General features: G+C 41.6%; 1 protein-coding gene across 1 annotated transcript; it reads right to left on the bottom strand.

The window, feature by feature from the left end:
- Window positions 1-5,651: 5,651 nt before the first annotated feature.
- TAT (tyrosine aminotransferase) lies at window positions 5,652-15,983 on the bottom strand. The gene is made up of 12 exons (XM_040409126.1): window positions 15,638-15,983; window positions 14,144-14,384; window positions 13,918-14,022; window positions 12,909-12,976; window positions 12,656-12,814; window positions 12,005-12,143; window positions 11,051-11,103; window positions 10,192-10,344; window positions 8,970-9,098; window positions 7,605-7,688; window positions 6,597-6,695; window positions 5,652-6,188 (listed from the first exon to the last, which is right to left on the bottom strand). Exons 2-12 carry the CDS (start codon window positions 14,379-14,381, stop codon window positions 6,045-6,047), a joined length of 1,371 nt encoding a protein of 456 aa, XP_040265060.1. The 5' UTR covers window positions 14,382-14,384; window positions 15,638-15,983; the 3' UTR covers window positions 5,652-6,044.
- Between the last annotated feature and the right edge of the window lie 7,638 nt (window positions 15,984-23,621).

Here is a 23,621-nt window from a genome sequence, read left to right on the forward strand (position 1 = left end):
TTGCCTGTGAATATTGGGGAGGAGTAGGTACTGAGCCCATGTTGACTCTGTCGCCCTTGGAAGTGTCATATATGCAGTTGCAAGAAAAAGTATGTGAACCCTTTGGAATGATATGGATTTCTGCACAAATTGGTCATAAAATGTGATCTGATCTTCATCTAAGTCACAACAACAGACAATCACAGTCTGCTTAAACAAATAACACACAAAGAATTAAATGTTACCATGTTTTTATTGAACACACCATGTAAACATTCACAGTGCAGGTGGAAAAAGTATGTGAACCCCTAGACTAATGACATCTCCAAGAGCTAATTGGAGTGAGGTGTCAGCCAACTGGAGTCCAATCAATGAGATGAGATTTGAGGTGTTGGTTCACAAAAAGCATTGCCTGATGTGAATGATGCCTCGCACAAAAGGGCTCTCAGAAGACCTACAATTAAGAATTGTTGACTTGCATAAAGCTGGAAAGGGTTATAAAAGTATCTCCAAAAGCCTTGCTGTTCATCAGTCCACAGTAAGACAAATTGTCTATAAATGGAGAAAGTTCAGCACTGCTGCTACTCTCCCTAGGAATGGCCGTCCTGTAAAGATGACTGCAAGAGCACAGCGCAGACTGCTCAATGAGGTGAAGAAGAATCCTAGAGTGTCAGCTAAAGACTTATACAAGTCTCTGGCATATGCTAACATCCCTGTTAGCGAATCTACAATACGTAAAGCACTAAACAAGAATGGATTTCATGGGAGGATACCACAGAGGAAGCCACTGCTGTCCAAAAAAAATAATTACAGTTTGCACAAGAGCACCTGGATGTTCCACAGCAGTACTGGCAAAATATTCTGTGGACAGATGAAACCAAAGTTGAGTTGTTTGGAAGAAACACACAACACTATGTGTGGAGAAAAAGAGGCACAGCACACCAACATCAAAACCTCATCCCAACTGTGAAGTATGGTGGTGGGGGCATCATGGTTTGGGGCTGCTTTGCTGAGTCAGGGCCTGGACGGATTGCTATCATCGAAGGAAAAATGATTTCCCAAGTTTATCAAGACATTTTGCTGGAGAACTTAAGGCCATCTGTCCACCAGCTGAAGCTCAACAGAAGATGGACAACGACCCAAAGCATAGAAGTAAATCAACAACAGAATGGCTTAGGGAGCATTCACACGACCGTGTTGGTTTTGCGGTCCGCAAATCATGGATCCGTGTGTTCCATATGTCTTCAGTTATCTTTCCGTTTCCATTCCGTAAGTCCATATAATGTGTCATCCATTTTTCGCGGTCCGCAAAAAACTGAAATGGGACTTCCTAGAATGTTTTCAGTCCAGGGGTCCGCAAAAAACGGAGGACATATGGATGCATTTCCATGTGCTATCCGTTTTTTACAGACCCAATGACTTTCTATGGGGCCACGGACCGCCATTTGCAGCCAAGTATAGGACATGTTCTAAAATAAAAACAACAGACACATGGAACGGACAGCACACGGATGACAATGAAAGGCATTCCGCAATTTTTGCAGACCCATAGAAATGAATGGGTCCGGGCATTGTCCACAAAAATTGCGGAACGGACAAGGAACGGACGCGGAAGAAAAACACGGTCGTGTGAATGCTCCCTTAAAGAGAAGAAAATACGCCTTCTGGAGTGGCCCAGTCAGAGTCCTGACCTCAACCCGATTGAGATGCTGTGGCATGACCTCAAGAAAGCGATTCACACCAGACATCCCAAGAATATTGCTGAACTGAAACAGTTCTGTAAAGAGGAATGGTCAAGAATTACTCCTGACCGTTGAGCACGTCTGATCTGCAACTACAGGAAACGTTTGGTTGAAGTTATTGCTGCCAAAGGAGGTTTAACCAGTTATTAAATCCAAGGGTTCACATACTTTTTCTTGCAACTGAATAGTAATCTGATGTAGGGAATTATAAGTATAATACAGTATATAACTCAGGATCAGTACAGGATAAGTAATGTATGTACACAGTGACTGCACCAGCAGAATAGTGAGTGCAGCTCTGGAGTATAATACAGGATGTAACTCAGGATCAGTACAGGATAAGTAATGTATGTACACAGTGACTCCACCAGCAGAATAGTGAGTGCAGCTCTGGAGTATAATACAGGATGTAACTCAGGATCAGTACAGGATAAGTAATGTATGTACACAGTGACTCCACCAGCAGAATAGTGAGTGCAGCTCTGGAGTATAATACAGGATGTAACTCAGGATCAGTACAGGATAAGTAATGTATGTACACAGTGACTCCACCAGCAGAATAGTGAGTACAGCTCTGGAGTATAATACAGGATGTAACTCAGGATCAGTACAGGATAAGTAATGTATGTACACAGTGACTGCACCAGCAGAATAGTGAGTGCAGCTCTGGAGTATAATACAGGATGTAACTCAGGATCAGTACAGGATAAGTAATGTATGTACACAGTGACTCCACCAGCAGAATAGTGAGTGCAGCTCTGGAGTATAATACAGGATGTAACTCAGGATCAGTACAGGATAAGTAATGTATGTACACAGTGACTCCACCAGCAGAATAGTGAGTGCAGCTCTGGAGTATAATACAGGATGTAACTCAGGATCAGTACAGGATAAGTAATGTATGTACACAGTGACTCCACCAGCAGAATAGTGAGTACAGCTCTGGAGTATAATACAGGATGTAACTCAGGATCAGTACAGGATAAGTAATGTATGTACACAGTGACTGCACCAGCAGAATAGTGAGTGCAGCTCTGGAGTATAATACAGGATGTAACTCAGGATCAGTACAGGATAATTAATGTATGTACACAGTGACTCCACCAGCAGAATAGTGAGTGCAGCTCTGGAGTATAATACAGGATGTAACTCAGGATCAGTACAGGATAAGTAATGTATGTACACAGTGACTCCACCAGCAGAATAGTGAGTGCAGCTCTGGAGTATAATACAGGATGTAACTCAGGATCAGTACAGGATAAGTAATGTATGTACACAGTGACTGCACCAGCAGAATAGTGAGTGCAGCTCTGGAGTATAATACAGGATGTAACTCAGGATCAGTACAGGATAAGTAATGTATGTACACAGTGACTCCACCAGCAGAATAGTGAGTGCAGCTCTGGAGTATAATACAGGATGTAACTCAGGATCAGTACAGGATAAGTAATGTATGTACACAGTGACTCCACCAGCAGAATAGTGAGTGCAGCTCTGGAGTATAATACAGGATGTAACTCAGGATCAGTACAGGATAAGTAATGTATGTACACAGTGACTGCACCAGCAGAATAGTTAGTGCAGCTCTGGAGTATAAGGGTCCATTTACATGTACGCAACATGTTTTGCAAAACACAGACAGAGACAATGTGCGTTCCGCATTTTGCGGACCGCACATTGCCAGCACTAATAGAATATGCCTATTCCCGTTTTCGGGAACGGAATTACGGACCCGGAAGTGCGGGTCCGCAATTCCGTGTTCGGGCAGCACATCGTGCTGCCCCATAGAAATTAATGGGTCCGCAATTCCGTTCCGCAAAATGCAGAACGAAATTGCGGACGTGTGAATGGACCCTAATACAGGATGCAACTCAGGATCAGTACAGCATAAGTAATGTATGTACACAGTGACTGCACCAGCAGAATAGTGAGTGCAGCTCTGGAGTATAATACAGGATGTAACTCAGGATCAGTACAGGATAAGTAATGTAATGTATGTACACAGTGACTTCACCAGCAGAATAGTGAGTGCAGCTCTGGAGTATAATACAGGATGTAACTCAGGATCAGTACAGGATAAGTAATGTATGTACACAGTGACTTCACCAGCAGAATAGTGAGTGCATCTCTGGAGTATAATACAGGATGTAACTTAGGATCAGTACAGGATAAGTAATGTATGTACACAGTGACTGCACCAGCAGAATAGTGAGTGCAGCTCTGGAGTATAATACAGGATGTAACTCAGGATCAGTACAGGATAAGTAATGTATGTACACAGTGACTGCGCCAGCAGAATAGTGAGTGCAGCTCTGGAGTATAATACAGGATGTAACTCAGAATCAGTACAGGATAAGTAATGTATGTACACAGTGACTGCACTAGCAGAATAGTGAGTGCAGCTCTGGAGTATAATACAGGATGTAACCCAGGATCAGTACAGGAGAAGTAATGTATGTATACAGTGACTCCACCAGCAGAATAGTGAGTGCAGCTCTGGAGTATAATACAGGATGTAACTCAGGATCACTTTGGGATCAGTAATGCAATATATTTATAAAGTTACGCAGCTTATTATGTACTGTGTATAAAAACCTGTCTACTATAAAATGGTTTTCAGTGGTGGAATAGTATAGGAGTAGAGGTCCCCTCTCCCCTCTGTGCGCCCCTTCCTGAATTATAGGAACATCTTGAGAAAAAGGCATCCATATGTGAACATAACACTTGTATTTGTTTCCCTTTTTATATTAATACTTGGACCACATTACTTGAGGAACACCACATGTGCTGATTTCTAAGATGCTTCTAATCCTCGTTTTTAATCTTTCTGCCAGTACTCTCGAGCTGTTGCATCAGAAGCTGTTTGGTCTGGGCGAGCTCAGTCCATACAAAATCATCTGAAAGTTTTTCAGGCATAAAGACTTCTAAGGTCTGGGGGAAACGTGTGGTGAGATTGTATTGTTACTGCAAACAAAAGGCTACTCGAAGGTTACCATGTGCCATTTATATACTGCTGGCGTGGTGGCAAAGGGGCCCTCTCGGGCTTCAGGGCCCACATGCAATGCTATCACTGCATCCCTTACAATCGTGTCCTTGTGTATGTCTGCACTGAGGGAATTTATTATGGAAGATACAAGATGCATCTTCCTTCCCATCCGGTCCATGGGAAAGCCGAGTTTTTGCCCTAAAAAATAGGGCTGCCCAGCAGCAAAACTTCTATCCCTAAATCAAGAAGTGTATAATAAAACCATCAGATATTTATATACAGGTAGAATAGGATGTGAAAATGCTGTGGAGCTTAGGGACAGACTGGGCCCTGAAAAAAATACTAAAAGTGGCACCGTTTTGTAGTCGGGTCCAAATTGATGGCGGCACATTATACCACCCCAATACAGCCAAATACCACAGTCCATCACAAAATACTGCCACCAACAGCACAAAATACATCTCCAAAAACTTTCACTGGCCGGCCATGAGGAGGGCTCAGGTGGCCCCCTCGGCATCGGCCCACCGGGAAATTTCCCTGTAAGTTCTGTGGCCAATCCGCCCCTGGTGGAGCTATATGGACCCTCCAACAAAGCCCATGGCCCAAATAATATTTTTTTTTGGGGGGTGATTTGGCCAATATTAGAAAAAAAAGGCCCAGGTTCCCTTCTTTGTCCTTGGGTTGAAGGGTCATAGATCAACTGACATTCTTCGGGAGATGAGCGTCTCGTATGCACATTTGGCACTACTTATCTTTCAGGAAAACAATACAATCAGATAGGTAAAAGTCAACCTTGTCTCATCTACGTTTCTCCCAATAAAAGCCAACGGTCAATTGTCTAGTGGACGGTTCCTCGAAACACTAGAAGTAGCGCTGTAATGTCTGCAGTCAAGGCGCCATAATTTTGGCAGGGCCAGGAACCCTCCATAATAACGAATAGACCATTGCAAGTTTAACATCTTTATTCATACAAAAAACTCAAAAATAACTTACTTTTTTTAATTTACAATAGATATAGATATAGAGTAGACTGCATGCATTTAGAGTATGTCTTATAAAACATACTACAGTCACATAGTATATAATATTATATGATGCAAATACAGTATTATTTATGATTGCAGGAGATTGTAATGGCAAGGGTGGGACATCGCTTTTCTTTTTATTGCCTTCCCCCCATTGCCACCCAAAATGTGGAAAGTACAAAAACCGTAAATAAAACATAATATATGGCTGGACATGGAGTATAGCTGGAAGTAAGGTGACCATTTCGGTGCCTGGAACGCAGTAGTGGAGTTATTAAGGGATTTCATGCCTTGAAAATCCTGGCTTGTTGCTCATTTGTCACATTCCAGTTCCTGTGTGACTTCTCCGCCTTGATAATGCTCTGAGCAGAATTCATGGATGCGTCGGCAGGCCTCAACCATCATCTCCTCGGGAACCGTGAGGACTACCCGGAAGTAGTTGGGATATTCAAAACACTGTCGAGAACATTAGGAATAACAATCACCAACCAAGGTTTTGCAGCTTTCCTAGTAAAGATTTATCGCCCCATAGCGTTCTTTCCAACATAGATATAGTAAATTTGATCTATGCCAGTAAAAGAACACAACAAAGTTACCAGGTGGCGCTGTGCTGAATGAATGAGTTGCCACCTGGAGACTGTATTAAGAATAGCAATATATTTCTATAGGAAATAATTCTTTTTTTGGGGATAGGTTGCAGAATTTTACTACGTTGTAGTTCTGTTGAGTACGAGACATGAGGATCAATGGGAGTACTGCAGCTATAAAGTATTGGATGCTAAAGAACATTCATGCCTTAGGTGTTGCGTTTAACCCACATTGCAAACCTGTGCAGCCTGGAGCATAACAAGCATGAAGACTTACTGTAGCAGGGAGGCAGAAGACTGACTGCTCGGAGATCATTCGTTCTGTAAAATCCACATCGCTCTCAAATTCGGGAAAATGTTCCATATCAATGCCGACCTACAGAAGGAGAAGAACAATACTTTGACTACTATTTCTGAATAATTTCATTGGAACCATTGATATTACTAGGATGTTGTGTTGTCAGCCCGCTTCCACATGTATAATAGGTATATTAGTCATTTTAATGGTGGCTTGTGCCTAGACAGGTTCTCCATAGCTCAGGCCATAACATAGATATGTATTTCTATTGTGTACAGAGATATGGTAGAGTTGTGATCACATTAGTTACTAAATTTTTTAGCGTTAATCCGTCCATACACATAAGCTAAATATCGTCTGGGATCTGTCACTTTGGATTTCTTTGGACGTTGTTGGCTAAAATGCAAGTGTATGGCATGGTTGACCTAACGCAGCCAGTCATTTAAAACTTTTTCATAAACCCATTGACTACGTGTGAGTGTGCCCCTAGAACACGCACATTGCATTACAATGACGTCTGTAGTATCGATGTCTTGGGGGGTTTATATTCATATTTAAATATCATGTCTCTTGAAAGGTTAGAATATATGAAGGAAGATAGTATAATATAAAAATTATTTCCATAAATATGTAAGACCATAGGGATACCATTGATCACAGTCATGTTTACTGCTGGTGGTATTGGTCTGGTATGGATCCAATGGGTCCACTAAATGTCCTATGGTGATGAGAAGTAGAAAACTGGGACACGTGTTCTACAAAACTGCGTTTCTCTGTAGCACTTAAAGGAATAAAACCAAGTAGATGTCTTCTAACCAAGTAGATGTCTTCTAACCAAGTAGATGTCTTCTAACCAAGTAGATGTCAGCTAACTATGGGCGGTTTTAAAAGCTGTTTGTTGCGCAGATCTGTCCTAGATCAAAGGTTCTAGGTCAAAAGTTTACAGAATTTTCGACCACATGGTTGTCTGGCCGATCTATTGCTTACCATCAAGTACATGGCTCCTGCTGGTCGAATAGGGCAAAGTCCAGGGACCGAAGAGAGGGTACTGTAGCATAGGTCAGCATTAGACTGCAAAAAGTACACAAAGCAAGAATGGATTTCAGTGGATCGTCCAGAAAATAGTTGACTCGGAACAATGTGAAGCCAAAGTAAAGAGTAGAGGGAGCAATATTGTATCAGATAAGACCAGTGCTAAAGCCATGACCTGAATCTTTGACGCAACAACCCGACATTACGTAATTTGTTCTTTAAACACTGACCTATTTACCAAAGACTAAACTGACAACATCTAACTTACTCAATATATTAAGGGGTGTTATAATTGCTAGTGCTCCAAAAACCAACCAGTTGGATAGCTGGACAATTTGGATATTTGCTAATTTGTCAATTTGGCCGATTTGATTTAAATGGGTTTTCCAGGAGTAGAATATTAATGACCTATCCTCAGGACAGGTCATTAATATCAGATCGGTAGGAGTCGGACTGCCGGGAACCTCCGACAATCAGCTGATATAGGAGGCTGCGGCTATCCAGTGAGCACTGCTGCCTCTTCGTAGGTCATGTTCATCGGTCAGATGGCACATGTGAAGCTCATTCCCACTCAAGTGAAAGGGTATGGACTGCAGTACCAAGCACAGTCGCTATACAATGTATAGCACTGTGCTTGGTATGCTGTGAAGAGGCCACAGCGCTCACTTATGCGGCTTCTTCAAACAGCTGATCGGCGGAGGTGATGGGACTCGGTCCACCACTGATCAGATATTGCTGACCTATTTTGAGAAAACCCCATTTAAGGATTAAGGCACATCATTTTAAGCTTAGCTTTGCTAAGGCCTGAGCACTCAACTATGGGATTTCTTTAATGGCTTTGTTGGTATTCCTCAAGCAGCACCGAAAGTGGATGGAAAGGAGGTTTCTTGGACAAAAAATGATGGTGGCTTTAGCACAGTAGATTTAGATCTGAGAATTTTTGTTTGTCTTGTTCAGGATACGGTACATAGATGACGTTACAATTTTTTTTTGTCAATATCAATTCTATGACCCTCTATTCAAGGAAGTTCCTGATCTCAAGAACATCATTATTAAGCATTAAGGTCATTTTGTGGCCATGCACGCTAAGAAAGAGAAATAACTGCCCTTCAACTACTCACACCTCTAGAAACAAAAGAAAGAAATATGGCCACTGATGGATTTCTAGGTAAGAACGTTTTTATTTCCTGGAAATAGAGCATTACCGTAGTTACAATACCCATATTTATGAAGGTCCACCACCAGTGAATGTCTACCACCATTTTACTACCACAAGTGGCTAAGGGTTAGAAGTGAAGCCCAGTCTTCATGAAGACTTACCTTAATGAAGTTTATAGTGTTTTCATAAAAATGCTGAGGTGTCCTTTTTATTATGTGATCGAGAGCTCCCTGGACAATGGTACATGGGCCGAGGATCCTTTGACTGAGTCTCACAAGTCCTTCTCGGATCTGAAACGCAATGTGATTAATATTAGATATAGGCTGAATGTAAATGAACTTTTGTATTATCATTGCACACCATTTCTATACATTGATGGCTGTTCTTCATTTTGTTTTAAAATGCTGCTCTTTTACAATGATCCGATCGTCAGGTATTCCTAAATGGCCACTGTTTTGTCTTATAATTAGAAATGATAACTGTTTTGTGTTCCATCCACTTGAAAAGGCCTCCCTAAAATGGTCTTCTTAAAATAGTCTCCTTAAAAGGGGCTGTGAAAATGTTTATGGGGTCAGAATGGCTTAAAAAATATTAACCACCTTATCGATCTCCCAGCGCTACTGATCTGGGCAGTGGCGTACGTTGAGAAGTAAGGGCCCCAATAGCAAGGATCAAACCAGGACCCCTACACAGGACAGAAGGGTTTCTGCCTAAACTCCTTTCAGTGACCCTTGGGCCATTTTTTCCACTGCCTCATTTGCTAAACGTTGTTCCTAGAGGGTAGAGTCCTGACCAAGTTTTCACCCCCAGTAGAAGAGGAGATGATCCCAACTAAGACTGGGCCCTCTCTTGCCCTGGACCCCATAGCAGTCGCATGGTCTGCCACTATGGTAGTTATGCCCCTGGTTCTGGGTTTTTGGGTTCCCCACCAGTTCCTACTTCATGGACCCACTTCACTTGGAAACATAACCTCTCAGCCAGTCACAGGCTACAGTGATGACTTGCTGATTGGCTGATCAGTCATATTACTGTATCAATAGGGCCTAAGAAAGTAGGAGGGGGACACCTGGGATGTGATGGAATGGAAGCGGAGGGAAGATCGGTATTACTTTTTTCTATCAAGCCATTCTGACCTTTTTTTTAAAATCTACCACCCAGACAACCCCTTTAGTAATATTAGTATTAAGTGGAAGTTTCTTCAATCTTATCTCAGAGTCTGGAAAAAAACAGGAGTAGGTTTACTTTTCAAGTGTCTTCCTGGAGGTTTTCAGTACAGTACTTTGTTTGATTCCATGGATGCCAGACTAAAAGAATTTTATTTTACTAGTCATGATAAGAATATTTTACTAAACCAATACATTTTAAAAAGTGGCGTTTATTCACCTCCTTTCCAAAAATGTCTTTCTGATCGTGGATAAGGATCCACCCCATTCTCCATCCTGGCACCAACCAGCGTTTAGCGAGACCACCACAGGACAGGACTGGTACATTAGTACTCAGTGGCGCTAATCCCTGGAATGCCCCATACTCAAAAACCTAAAGGAAAATAATTCATATTATTTTTTTCATTTGAATTTTATCAATTAATAATATTAATAGTACTGCCTTTAAAAAAACTAAAATAAAAAATTCTAAACATTTAGCAGGTCACTAACTAAATCATCGTTATAATAGACATCAGATTCGCACACAGTTGGATATTGTAAATTTTTACTATAATAATTTCCTTATGATGCTGTTTTGTTGCCATCTACAGTTTGTATTTCATTATATTATTTTTGGTTATTCCAAAAAATGAGAGCATTACTCTTATGTACGGGGAAGGGGAGGATGACTCTGTTATGTGCAAAAAACATCTGTAACTGTTTAGGAGACCAAATAATGAACATTGTGGCCAAATAAAAAAAACAAAAACCCTCAAAGGAATGCACACAACTGCAAAATCATTATAACATCTAAGTGAGAAGAAGGGGTGAACTTAACATTAGGTAAGGGGTCCTGAAAGAGTCACTAACCAAACGTGAAGTCAGACTATCAGCAGAGGCAGAAGCCTCTGCTCCCACCTCGCAATGATTTACACTACAGCTCGGACTTGGTCTGATTGGCTGCCGTTTGAAAGCAGAAGCCCACCAAAAGATCGGCAGGTGTTCGAAGCAGGCAGTGCCGATTTCCGCATAAAGTAGTATACCAGAGAGAATAATAATGGTATACATTAAGACAAATAAACTTCAGATAAACTCACCATGTCGCCATATATTTCATCGGCCAAGATGGGCACACATTGCCTGGAGGCCACTGCAGGAAGAGATGTGACAACTTAATGAAGTGGTACTGTATTAGTCAAGTATGTGGTGCATTTTATAATAAGTCTTTGGGAGATGGTCAAATGAAAGCTTAGACGCATCCCTGCAGAGTTTTTTTTGCCCCTACTCCAACCTACTAAATATATAAGGCAGGTGGGATCTTTGCACGTTAAAATCTGCAGTTAATATATTAATTGACTGCAGAATTTAGTGTACAAAGTTACCAGCCCTCTCCTATATATGACATAAGAGAAGGGGAGGCTTATGATGTCTATATCATTTCCACAACCACCATTCACAGTCCCACCATTAAAGTGACATTAATGGGGGAACGAGAAAAACACTTGGTGACTTGCGTTTCATCTTTTCAGCTGCAGATCCACCAATTCCCAGGCTCACCTTGTGTCCTTCAAGATGGCTGCCCAGGCAGACTACCTGATGCATTCTGTGCATCGGTAGTCAAAGACATAGTTACAAAAAAAAAAAGTTCAACCAAGGGATAGGTGGGGACCCGAATCCCAGAAGGAAGTGAGACTCAGATTTCTACACGTCCTGTTTGTCCAGCAGGAAGTGTCTTGGACTACCAAATGCACAGTATGCATCAGGTAATCTGAGAAGCAGTGCGACCATCTTGGATGGTAGAAGAGGAGCCCGGGAATCGGTAGATCTGCAGATATAAAGGGCACCATGCAAGTGTTTTATTCGTTCACCAGTCCATAAATTTTTTTTTTTCTTGAACTGGAGGGTCACTTTCGCTGGTAGACATCTTGTGCCCTGTTTTGAATCTATCCATTGATATACATTAGTGGTTTTCTAGTTTATTCCCTATGGCTATGCTCAAGGTATATATGACAGACAGTACATAGGATTCAGTCATCACCCGGTCTACTAACCGGCAAGGATTTTTTGCAAATGTTTCTTGCTGAACACCGAGCCGCAGGGGTTGGATGGGTTGTTGATGATGATACAGGCTGTTTTCTCATCCACCAGAGATTCCATCTGTTTCAAATCAATCTCCCAGGACTTCTCAGGCTAGAAATGCAACATACCGAATCAATATTTAGTTCTACTTTCCTAGCAACCATATGAATATTGCCTAAAATTACTGATTGAAACTATCTAAAAGTAATTTTTTTGCCAAAAAGAAATGACTACTCATCTTTGAAATTGGCTTTTGTAATATTAGGTACTTGAAGACGCCCACGGAATAGGTAGTGATAGCAATCACACTGTGGACCCACACATAAGACACCAGTATTATAAATGGTACATGGTAGGTGGTGGGTAGGGGCCCAGGAGCTTCGAGTTGCACCTTTGAATATGCCAAAATTTGATGGCTATGCAGTGGGTATCGCAAACGATGACCTAAATCTAACAGTTTTAACATCTTGAGATAAGGTAAGGACTCAAGGACTAGTAATATGTGTCTGGTTTATCAAATAGTACGGACTTTGTAGTTCTCTCTTTCTCCCTTGGACTAATGTTATGTTGGCCAAGTTATCAGTTCTTAGACTATAGAGTTCTCCAATAAAATGTGTACTTACTATCAAATTGTACAGTTTCACTTCTATCCCCAGGGACAAAGCCAGCGTTTTGTAGAGAGAGAATCCGGGACATGGCACCAATATGTTCTGTCCAGGATTGGCCAAAACCGCAAGAGCCAACTCGATAGCCTGGCTGCAGCCACTTGTGAGGATGACATCCTAAACGAGGAATAATTGTAATTATGGCACGGAACTAGAGCAACTCTATAGATAAAGGTTTTAACTAATGTTCTTCCAACAATCAAACACCTACTTTGGCTTCTAAAGGGGCTTCAGGGCAAGTGTAGTACTTGGCAATCACTTCCCGGCTACACTGGTATCCTGCAAATACAAGACAAGTATAGTGTTGATTGCATAAAATAACAAGCAATTTAATTCTATTGTCCTTTTGGATTGTACGAGGTTTTTTTTAAGGATTTTATGACAGTGATGACTTGCGATGACTCTACTGTTCTGGGTTCTATGCACTGATTATTATTATTATTTATTATTAAAGCGCCATTCATTCCATAGCGCTGTACATATGAGAAGAGGTATACATACATAATACAGACAATTGCACTAAGCATGAACAAGACGAGTTACAGACTGGTACAGAAGGAGAGAGGGCCCTGCCCGTGAGGGCTTACAATCTACATGGTATGGAAGAAGGACACATTAGGTGCGGGTGAAGCGAGTCATGGCGGTATAGAGGCAGCAGGGTCACTGGTTGTAGGCTTCTCTGAAGAGGTGGGTTTTCAGGTTTCTTTTGAAGGATTCCAATGTAGGTGAGTCTGATATGTCGGGGTAGCGAGTTCCAGAGTGTGGGGAATGCGCGGGAGAAATCTTGGAGGCGATTGTGGGAAGAGGTGATAAGAGGAGATGGAAACTATTCTTGATTCTAGGCTTGTGATGACTACTTTTCAGGCTTGTACAGTAGTGATGATGCTGCTAGTCTGGATTCTATATCAATGACTTTTGTTCTTCTGGATTCTGTAATGGCAACTATTCTTGATTTTTGGCTAGTGATTTTATTGTTCCTGGATTTGACTTTACTATTCTCCTGGCTTCTTCAATAGTGATGACGCTGCTAGTCTGGATTCTATATCATTCTGTTCTTCTGGATTATATGATGCCAATGACTAGTGTTACTCTGGAATCTACGACATTGATGACTCTACAGTTATCTTTAAACATGTTTGGGACAATTTTACTCAGTTATTAAAGTATAAAAATTCTGGATAATATATTACTAGCCAATAATCAGTGGTCTTGAGGCTTACCTATACTTGGAGCATAGCCATTATACTTTTGAGAGTCAATTGCATCTTTCATAGCTCGAGCGACTTCATCATTAGTAGGCAGGTTTCCAAATACTGTGGGGTCACCTAGAATAAAAGTTTTCTTGTGGTTATCATGTTAATGGTGATCACATAGCTCCTATTCTGCAATAATTGCTGCCGCCAAGACCATATCAGAAGAACAGCGGAAGATCACTCAGATACTGACCTATAGATAAGGCAATCATTGGCTTATCAGGATTAGGTCTGGCTTTCATAGTGTCCACAATGGCTCTTATAGGATTGAACGTCTTCTTTGACATCTCCGATGCTCTCACAGCCCATCTTGGCTTTCGGTTTTTCATCTTCTCGATGCCATTAGGTCTCTGAATATTGACATGAACATCAAGGACTCTAGGGTGGACAGGAGAGCCATTCATCTGGATCACGTAGGAATCTGTCTGCATTTTCTACAAAAGTAAGAGAATAATGTTAAGAGCATAATGTTTTCTTCACAGTTTTTGTGGGGGGTTTTTGTTAAAAGAAGCACATGCATGAAGCACATGCATTTCTTCCCTTTTTTCTAGTTTTTTTTTTTAATCGGCTCTTTTTTTTCTAGTGTTTTTCAACTTCAATTCCTGAAGGAAAAACAGCAGATAAAAATGCTGTACCCAGAACACTGTGTGTTAGGTAAGAAATGCTAAAAATGATAAACAAACCTATCACAATGCAAAAAAAACCCCATAAGAACAGCTTTAAAGTAACATCTGGAGTATAAACAAAATAACAAATGACAAAAATAAGTATGCATGAAACCATCCTTAAAAAGACCATAAAATCACAGTAGTAATTAAAATTACTACAGGTAGCAAAATGATTATATCTTTTTAATAGGTATGTACTAAAGATACTGTGGAATTATAAATGTCATATATAATTAATTTATATATAATTTATATAAATTTATATAAATTATATATAAATTATATAATTTATTTATATATTTATATATAATTCATTATATATAATTCATTTATATATATATATATTATTTATTAAAATTATAATAAAAAAAGTTTTTATATATTCATTCCTTTTAATTAGCAATTTTTTCTAATGAAAAATAATAATAATGAAACTTATTTTAATTACTGCTTATAATAACTCGGTATAAAATATGAAGTTTCATCATAAAACGTGTATCATATTAAGCAACTATTTGCATATATATATATATATTTGCCTACATTTACCATTTTAATTTGAAATATATTATAGAGCGAAAGTAAACTCATTTTAAAATATTAAAGTTAATAGTTATGTAAAAGCACTGCGCATGTAATAAGGATAATAATATTAAACATTAACATATTTTTTAACGAGTAAAGACATTGTTATCTCAGAAGGATATCAGAAAAACCACAATGGAGTGGTTATTAATACAGTTCATGGTACAAAAAAATAAATAAATACACAGTGCCAAAAAATAAAATTTAGAATTGTTACGAACAGCAATAATTTTTTTCCATAATTAGGTAACATTAAAGAACAGAAAAAGATTAAAACTATATTTAGGTAAACTTCAATTTCAAGAACAGCAAAATACAACAACAACAAAAAAAGTCCTAAAAATTATATATGGAATGTTATAAATAATTGTTAAATAGATACTTTTCATTAATTCATCATCAATGATTTTATTGTAATATCAGGTTACCCGTACCGGTCAGGTTAAACTTCCGCAGGGATGAGGGATTCTTTTGTCTCTCAGAAATCTAACACAGCTGACAGGAGGAATCGCAGACTAGGTAACATCCGTCCATGAAATAGTCCCAAAAAAATGGGTGTTGGACCTATCTCCCTGCTCCTATTGGCGGAGAAGAGTGGGTAGTGTTCCATTTGCTAAACATGCCTCCTGCCGCTTTATGTACCATATTGAACTGATTTTGAAGGAATTGTAGTTAACTATTTCAGAAATTTCCTCTTCTGTAAAAACAACATTGTATCCTATGTATGGATGTGTGCAAACAATATGCATCAGGTCACAAGAATCCAAGTGTTCAAAGTACACCCTAAGGTACAATGAATATTAGCACAGACAATGTATGATGTAAATATGTCCAGTGTAATACATATGTATATAGAGATTAATAAATGCAAGGACCAGTTTACACAGAGATGTTTGTGGCTGATTTTCGCTCGTTTCTCTTCCATTCATTTCAATGGGAAGCGACATTTATTTTATTTTTTTGCCCTATCGTGGTGTGGAATCCGCGCTGAATCTCCCTTTGGAATGAATGGGAAACGTAAGAAAGACAAACGCTCAGTACCTGTACAAGCATTTTTTGCGTGTTTTCTGCTTGTTTGCTTTTTCACGGATCTGCGCCAAACCAATGAAAATGCAGTTTTGTATTGAAGTAAATGCCCATTGGTTAAAAAAAAAAATAATTGATAAAAAATGCAAGAAAAGATACACTGAAAAAACATCTGTCATGTTAACATATAATTATTGCTAACTGTTTATTTTTTATTTAAAATACAGAAAAAAATACCTTCAATTTATCTTGCATAATATTTCTTTTTGTGTGTATTCATAGACACCCTACGCTTCCCTCTAGGACGGGAGATGCCAAAGCATAAGACCACAATCATTATCGAATGCATCAATTAAGGTAGGATAAAAGAATAAAGCAGCCGTAAACTGAACCATTCATTCCAATGGGTCGGCAGCAAAAAAAAACGGAAGGTACTCCGTGTGCATTCTGTTTCCGTATGTCCGTATTTCCGTTCCGCAAAAAAATAGAACATCTCCAATTATTGTCCGGAGAAGGATAGGACTGTTCTATTAGGGGCCGGCTGTTCCGTTCTGCAAAATACGGAATGCACACTGATGTCATCCATATTTTTTGCGAATCCGTTTTTCGCTGACTGAAAAATACATACGGTCGTGTGCATGAGGCCTAAGGGTTAGTTCACGCAGTCAGTGTTTGGTCAGTGATTTCCATCAGTTATTGGGAGCCAAAAACAGGTGCGAGCCAAAAACACAGAACAGGTGCAGATAGTTCCATTATACCTTGGTTTTGGCTCACAATCACCGATACAAATCACCGACCAATAGGGACCCGCCTGTTTTGGGCCTTGAAGCGTCCCTGTGGTCCAAAATTAAAATCTGACTATACTTGGGAAACGAATAGTCAACATACCTGGTGTCCTTCTTAGGGACGATCAGTGTCGGACTGGGGTGCCTAGGGCCCACCAGTAAAATGTATTTTGGGGGCCCACTGTACGGATACATTCAAATATAATAAATAATCTAACAAGTTTTTTATATGAAAATAGGCTGGTTGAGGTGCTGTACATTGACTATATGTATGTAGTGCAGTAAGTCTACTGTGTTATGTACCACTTGTGCAGGTGGTGGGAGACTAGGGGCCCACCTTGCTCAGGGGCCCACCGGGGGATTCCCCTGTACCCCTGTGGGCCAGTCCGAGCCTGGGGATGATGGTGCCTCCGATGCACAGTAATGGTTCCCTGACACCTTCTTTACAAAAGAAGATTCGTACAAGTCTAAGAAATGCCCCCACTCCCTTCACTGCCCGGGGTTGAATCAGCTCCAATGATGTCAGTGACGTGTCCATCCCATCTGTGTCTTCCCCTGCAGGTGTCAGCATTGGTTCCGGGGTAAGGATGCGTGTTTAGACATGCTGAGAGTCTCTCCATAGGAAAGTCAGTGTATATATACAAGTATTGTATTTCCTGCACTATAAGACGCACTCTCCCCCCCCCCCCCCCAAAAAAAGTGGGAGGAAAATAGCAGTGCGTCTTATAATGCAAATTCTAATCAGGAAGTGCTCATTAGTCAGTGAGCGGTGAATGTAGCGGGTGCTAGCTTTACTCACCGCTCCCTGGTCTTCTCTATGACCTGACATTGAGCAGTACAGTGCTGCAGGAAGGGCTCGCCGGATTTCCCAAATGGCAGCACCATCCAGGGCAGGAGAGGTAAGTTCTTTATTTTTTGTCTGATCTGAGGTCTGATGAAGATTGGGAGGGGGGGGGGGGGGGCCTGATATGAGGTCTGATGAAAAATATTGTTCCTCCTCTAAAACCTAGGTGCGTCTTATGGTTCGGTAAATACGGTATATACGGTAAGGACATGTAACCCTGAGGGTCATTTTCCACATAGAAAATTAAAGAGGACCCTTCCCCTATTCTGACACGTCTGTTTTTAGCAACTATATGAATTCCCCGTGTAATAACCATTCTGGAGCCTGAGTTCTTATGCTTATGTTGTGCCATTCCTTTGTTATTCGTGCTAAAAGTTATGTATGAATTGGCAGCAGTCTTTAATAAAGGTTCAGATGGGCGTTACCAGTTCGGGGGGTGTCCCTGCACAGTACTGGTTGGATAGTGTCAGACTGTGCAGTGACACGTCCCCCAACTGGTAACACCCAGCTGGACCTTCATTGAAGTTATTCATTCATAACTTCTAGCAGGAATAATAAAGGAATGGCGCAACGTAGAGTCCTAGGAACAGATGCTCCAGAATTTTTATTACATAGGGGAAAGCATGTAGGAGAGGGGAGAGCTCCCCTTTATAGATTATTATTATTATTATAACATGCTCGAATGCATTGTATCTTTCTTATCTCAGAACAGAATCTCTTCACATTTTATTTCAAGATGAACATTTTTTTTTTGTTGGGGGGATGGGGGGGGGGGGGGGGGTGGCATCCCACTTATTTACTTATGACAAGAGTGTCTTACGGTATTTTGGCTGCATTCCCATAAAGAATGGAGATCAAGTCATGTCTCGTACATGCTTCAAAGGGTCCGGGAGAGCAATCCTAGAGGGCACTTTAAGAAAAGCATGCTCATGGCTTACACAGTTGTGAGCATGCTTCTTTAGGATACTGGGCGGGTTCAACATTGTCCCTCCCCCGAGTTAATGTATCCAGTATATGGAAACAATGTATCATATGGTAACAATCTCTATTAGGTCAAATGTAGTGAACTCAGTTAGAGCATTGTTCTTTCATGATGGTGTTACATGATGAATTGTGAAGCTTCAAAACTAAGAAGTCACAAAGAATTTCAGATTTCAGATATTTTTTTATATTCATAGCTATATATCACCAACTTTTGGCAGAGGCAAATCCGACATAAGAGTCGTATACATGACAGGACGTTCACCAGCGGTGCCCACTGGATCCCATTGACTTATAAAGAGGTCCCTTGGGTTTCATTGTGGCTTCCGCCATTTTGGTCGGATGAAAAGCGTCCCCCATGATGGAATATGTGATGGAGATGCCAATGTGAGCTTTAGGTGACAACTTTATGAATCCTGACTGTTTTCTGATGATCGGGTGGATCTCCTTTGGCCAATAAGAATCTGTCTGGTCTGGAAGTGTTACTATCCCTTTAAGGCTTTCGATAGCTGCGATAGACTACTCTTCAGATTGGAGCAAGGTCACCTAGGTGTGTTTTTTCTTTCATATGCCAGTTCAATGCCCTCCTGGACGGTACAATACCACCGAGCAAACAGACGTTGCAGTAGGATACCGGGTTTCTGGAAATTTTATTTAAAGGGGTATCGCAATCTCAGACAATGGGGGCATATCGTCACCTCTGGGACTTGCACCTATCTTGTAAATGCAGCCCAAAAAAAAATTAGCCGGCATGGTGGCGGCATTGCCAGCAAGCGTTCCTATTGGCCCACTGAAAATATCTGATCTTCAAACAGCTGATCGGCCGGGGTGTCGGGAGTTAGACCACCACCGATCAACTATTGATGACCCATCCTAAGGATAAGCCATCAGTATCGAAATCCCGAAAAATTCTCTCTTTAACATATAGGGGCAGTGGGTTTGGAAGGTCACAGAGTATGGGAGGCAATGGCTTGAGAAAGAGTGTATACACTTTAGTATTTTGATCAGTATTTTTAACCCTTTCTACCCCAGATGTTTAATGTGTTTTCGTTTTGAGCTCCGTGCCTTCCCAGAGCCTTAACTTTTTTATTTTTCTATTCACACAGCCGCATGAGGGCCTGTTGTTTGAGGGACTTTCCAACGCCACCATTTAATATTGCATATGATGCAGTAGGAAGCAGGGGAAAAAAAATCTAAATGGGGTGGAATTGAAAAAAAAAAGAAGCAATTCTGCCACAGTTTTACTTTTTTTTAATTTTTATTGTTTAATTTTTATTTTTCAGCCCCCTCCAGGGCAGGGCAGGAGGGGGCCAAGTCTTAGTTGGGATCATCTCCTCTTCTACTGGAGAGGAGAACTTGGCCAGGACTCTACCATCTAAAGGAACAACTTTTAGCAAATGAAGTAGTGGAAAAAATGGCCCAAGGGTAATTGAAAGGGGTTTAGGCAGAAACCCTTCTGTCCTGTGTGGGGGGCCTAGTTTGATCCTTGCTATGGGGCCTTTACTTCTCTATGTACGCCACTGGGTGATAACCTGTCTCTGCCTGAGCCTCCTTCCCCAGAGACCATAAAGTGTACCCTCATATGAATAGGGAATTTAGAGGGTTCCCTCACCACACTGGATCTGGAAGAGGAGAAGCATGGGAGCCAGAAATCCAAGGTAACCACTGATTCTGGAGGAAGATCCAAATGTAAGTCAGATATGTCTCTAGCTATGGTAAGGTTTGATGAGTGGGAAGTGCCACCATATGTGGGAAGGTGTTCCTTTTTGTCCTCATCCTTGCCAACAAGATGTTGGATAGGTAGCACATGGAATAGTCTATCCTGCGTTAAGTACCACCGTAGTTGGATTTTTCAGTTTTGTTCAGCATGATTTATACATTGGGATGACTTAACTGCCCAATACATGGCAGGTTTTCCTTAATTCACTCTCCCACCTGAGCATGATAGGAAGCTTAGATTGAGCAGAGGGACAGGAGAGGGAGAGGTAGGGAGTGGAAGGTCCTTTTTTAGGTCCAGATACCCTGTTAAACAAGTTAGCAATCTCTACAGGTGAACTCTCCTGTCCCCTATGTACTAGGGAAGAGAGGAAGTGCCTGATTTGTAGGTACTGGTAGAACCAGAGGCGCACCACCAATGAGGCCAGGTGAGGCCATCGCCTCAGGCAGCACATGTAGGGGCAAGGGAAGGGGGACAGCTGAAGGAAAGGGGTTAGGTTAAAAAATTGGCATTGGGGAGGGAGGGGGGCGCTGATTCAGTTTTCGCCTTAGGCAGCAGAAAGGCTTAGGAGCACCCCTGGGTAGAAATAGGAATTAGGCGGGTTGGTCACTGGGTGAATTACACTACACACAAGATCCTGTCGCTTGAATACAAGTATCCCAATATTCGTTTTAATTTCTTCTCCTATCTCCAAGCCAGTAGTTATCTCCAGAACCTGCTGTCCAATATAGCCCCACGGGAATGGAGTCCAGCTTTACAAGCCTCCCTTAAACATACCCGAACTGTAAGGGGACATACCACTAGTTACTATAAATTCTTGCGCACTCCTCTGGACTATAAGCAGGCCGAGTGTGCAATAGCCAAATGGCTCAAAGATATTCCACAATTAACAATCTCCACCCTAGACCAGGCTTTGGAACGTAACCTTCCCTATTTGCCATCTAGCTGTTATGGTAAATGACCTTACAGATATACCACCGGGCATACATCTCTCCAGTTCGGGGTTATCGTATGGGCGTCTTCGAATCTGATAACTGCTTCCGATGTAAAGAAACGGGGGAAGACATTTTCCACTGCCCAGTGATACAATCTTTTTGGCGTAAAGTCCACACCGTTACTACCACCCATCTGATCTTGGCAGCACCTCTAGATCCTACTGTCACGACCATGGTCATGGTCGTGACTCCCCCGCATGCAGTTGCCTGCGGTTTAGTCTGTTGTCAACCACATGGTGAGGACTGCTGTTATGTCACCTCACATGTGGTTGCCGCTGGCAACATGATTGTATTCACAGTATAGCAGCCTGAGCTGTTGCTAGGCAGCTTGCTGTGAAGGGCATGCGGTAACACCTGGCAACCTCTCTTTGTTTGTGTGCACTTTCTCTGTTTGTTGTGCACGAGGTTGTTGTATGTGTGTACTGTGAGACTTTCCTGCACTTGCGGTTGTCTGTGGCAATGTGTGGATTTGTGTACATGTGATGGCAGTGTCTCGGCCTTCTGGCTGTTCCCTAGGACATGGTTGCCACGCATGTCGTTGCCGGCGGTAACAGCTCCAGTGTGTTTATTGTGTGTGTATTCCCCTTTAAGTGGTTTCACTTCCCTGGTTGGTGTCGGAAGGGTTAATTCCCTCACCAGTGTGTGTCTGTGTGGGTGTGGCCACTTTGGGCTATAACGCCTCTGTGGAAACCTGAAGCTGAGGGGTACTCCAGCCTTGTAGTAAGCTGGAGGCATCCTCCTGGTCTCTAATACCATCTGCCAGTGAGGGCCACCCTTGTGGTCATAAGTTTATGTATGATGCTATGAAGATGTTTCTCTGGTCTCTTTGTTTATTGCAGCTATGGGTTCCTGTGTGATGTTGGTGTGTGCTGTGTCCGTTTGTGTTGTTGTGGACAGCAGCACTTGTACATGGGTTCCAGGCTGTGTGTCTGTGTCAGGTAGGTGTTGTACTTGTTTCATTTACCTGCCATTGCCATATGCTGTTTATGTTCCCCTTCCTTTGCAGTCTGGCCAGTGAGACTCCTGTTCGTCTGTGTCTAGGAGGAACAGGTCGTCTTACCCTGCTCCTAGTCCAGGGCCACCCTGAGGGCTAGTAGGGATTATAGGTTCCAGAGTATGAGCCCTCCCACCATCAGGGTTGGCTCATACGGCTAGGAGACAGGGACAGAATTAGGGACGTATTCGGACAGAAATTATTATGTCTGATAGCAGCTGCAGGAATTAAGACCATCCTCCATACCTGGATCGACCCTGCACCCCCACGGTTTAAGCTATTTCTCGAGAAAGTTTCCTTCATAATGAAGATGGACTGGGTGGAGGCATCTTCCAGGAAGGAGATCCATGTGAAGCAGATATGTAGCCATAGATATGTTTCCGTTGACGCGTCTTTTATTAGGCGACCCCCCAATCTCAGGGACATGACTCCGTCTGATGGCTCACTCGGTGTGGCCGCATGCCTGCTTAGATGTTTAGTCCACCAACTTTGGAAGACAGGTGATCACATTGGGCTTCTGTTGTGTTCTGCCCACCCTGGGGTCTGCGGGGTGTTAAGTTATGGTTTCTAAGTTCAGCTGTGTTACTCACCCCGGCCCTCCCCCCCCATTTCCCTTTTTTTTTTTTCTCTTCCCTTTCCCCTTCACTCTCTTTACTTCCACTAGACATAGTAGCATCAATATTTCATCCTGATTGTCTGTCTTGGGACTTTTATTGGTGACATGTTACTTAACGAACTGCTGTAAAGTAATAATACCTATCATGCCGCACTGCATGTGCTCCTTTATTATGTCCAAGATAGATGGCTGGCACTCCACAATTCAGAGAATTCTTTTTTCTTTCTTGGTGCTCTGTGATGGGATGATATCCCAGTATTTATAGGAATAAATTCACGGCACTCTTAAGTAATTTGCAAAATGAGCTTTGATTGTTTATTTAAGCCAACAATGGTTTTCAGTTTTATTGGGCCCAATAAAACTGAAAACCATTGGTGGCTTGAATAAACAATCAAAGCTCATTTTGCAAATTACTTAAGAGTGCTGTTAATTTACTCCTTAATTATGACAGCCTGGAATA

This window comes from Bufo bufo, chromosome 10 (assembly GCF_905171765.1).
Source record: "Bufo bufo chromosome 10, aBufBuf1.1, whole genome shotgun sequence".
Taxonomy (NCBI): Eukaryota; Metazoa; Chordata; class Amphibia; order Anura; family Bufonidae; genus Bufo; species Bufo bufo.

Bases quoted from the DNA above. Each gene is read 5' to 3' on its own strand.
- TAT (XM_040409126.1), bottom strand. From the start codon at position 14,381: ATGCAGACAGATTCCTACGTGATCCAGATGAATGGCTCTCCTGTCCAC. The intron at 7,689-8,969 runs GTAAGTCTTCAT...TACTTTTTGCAG, and splicing joins ACACTATAAACTTCATTAAG to TCTAATGCTGACCTATGCTA. The intron at 6,696-7,604 runs GTAAGCAATAGA...CTCCTTCTGTAG, and splicing joins CAGGAGCCATGTACTTGATG to GTCGGCATTGATATGGAACA.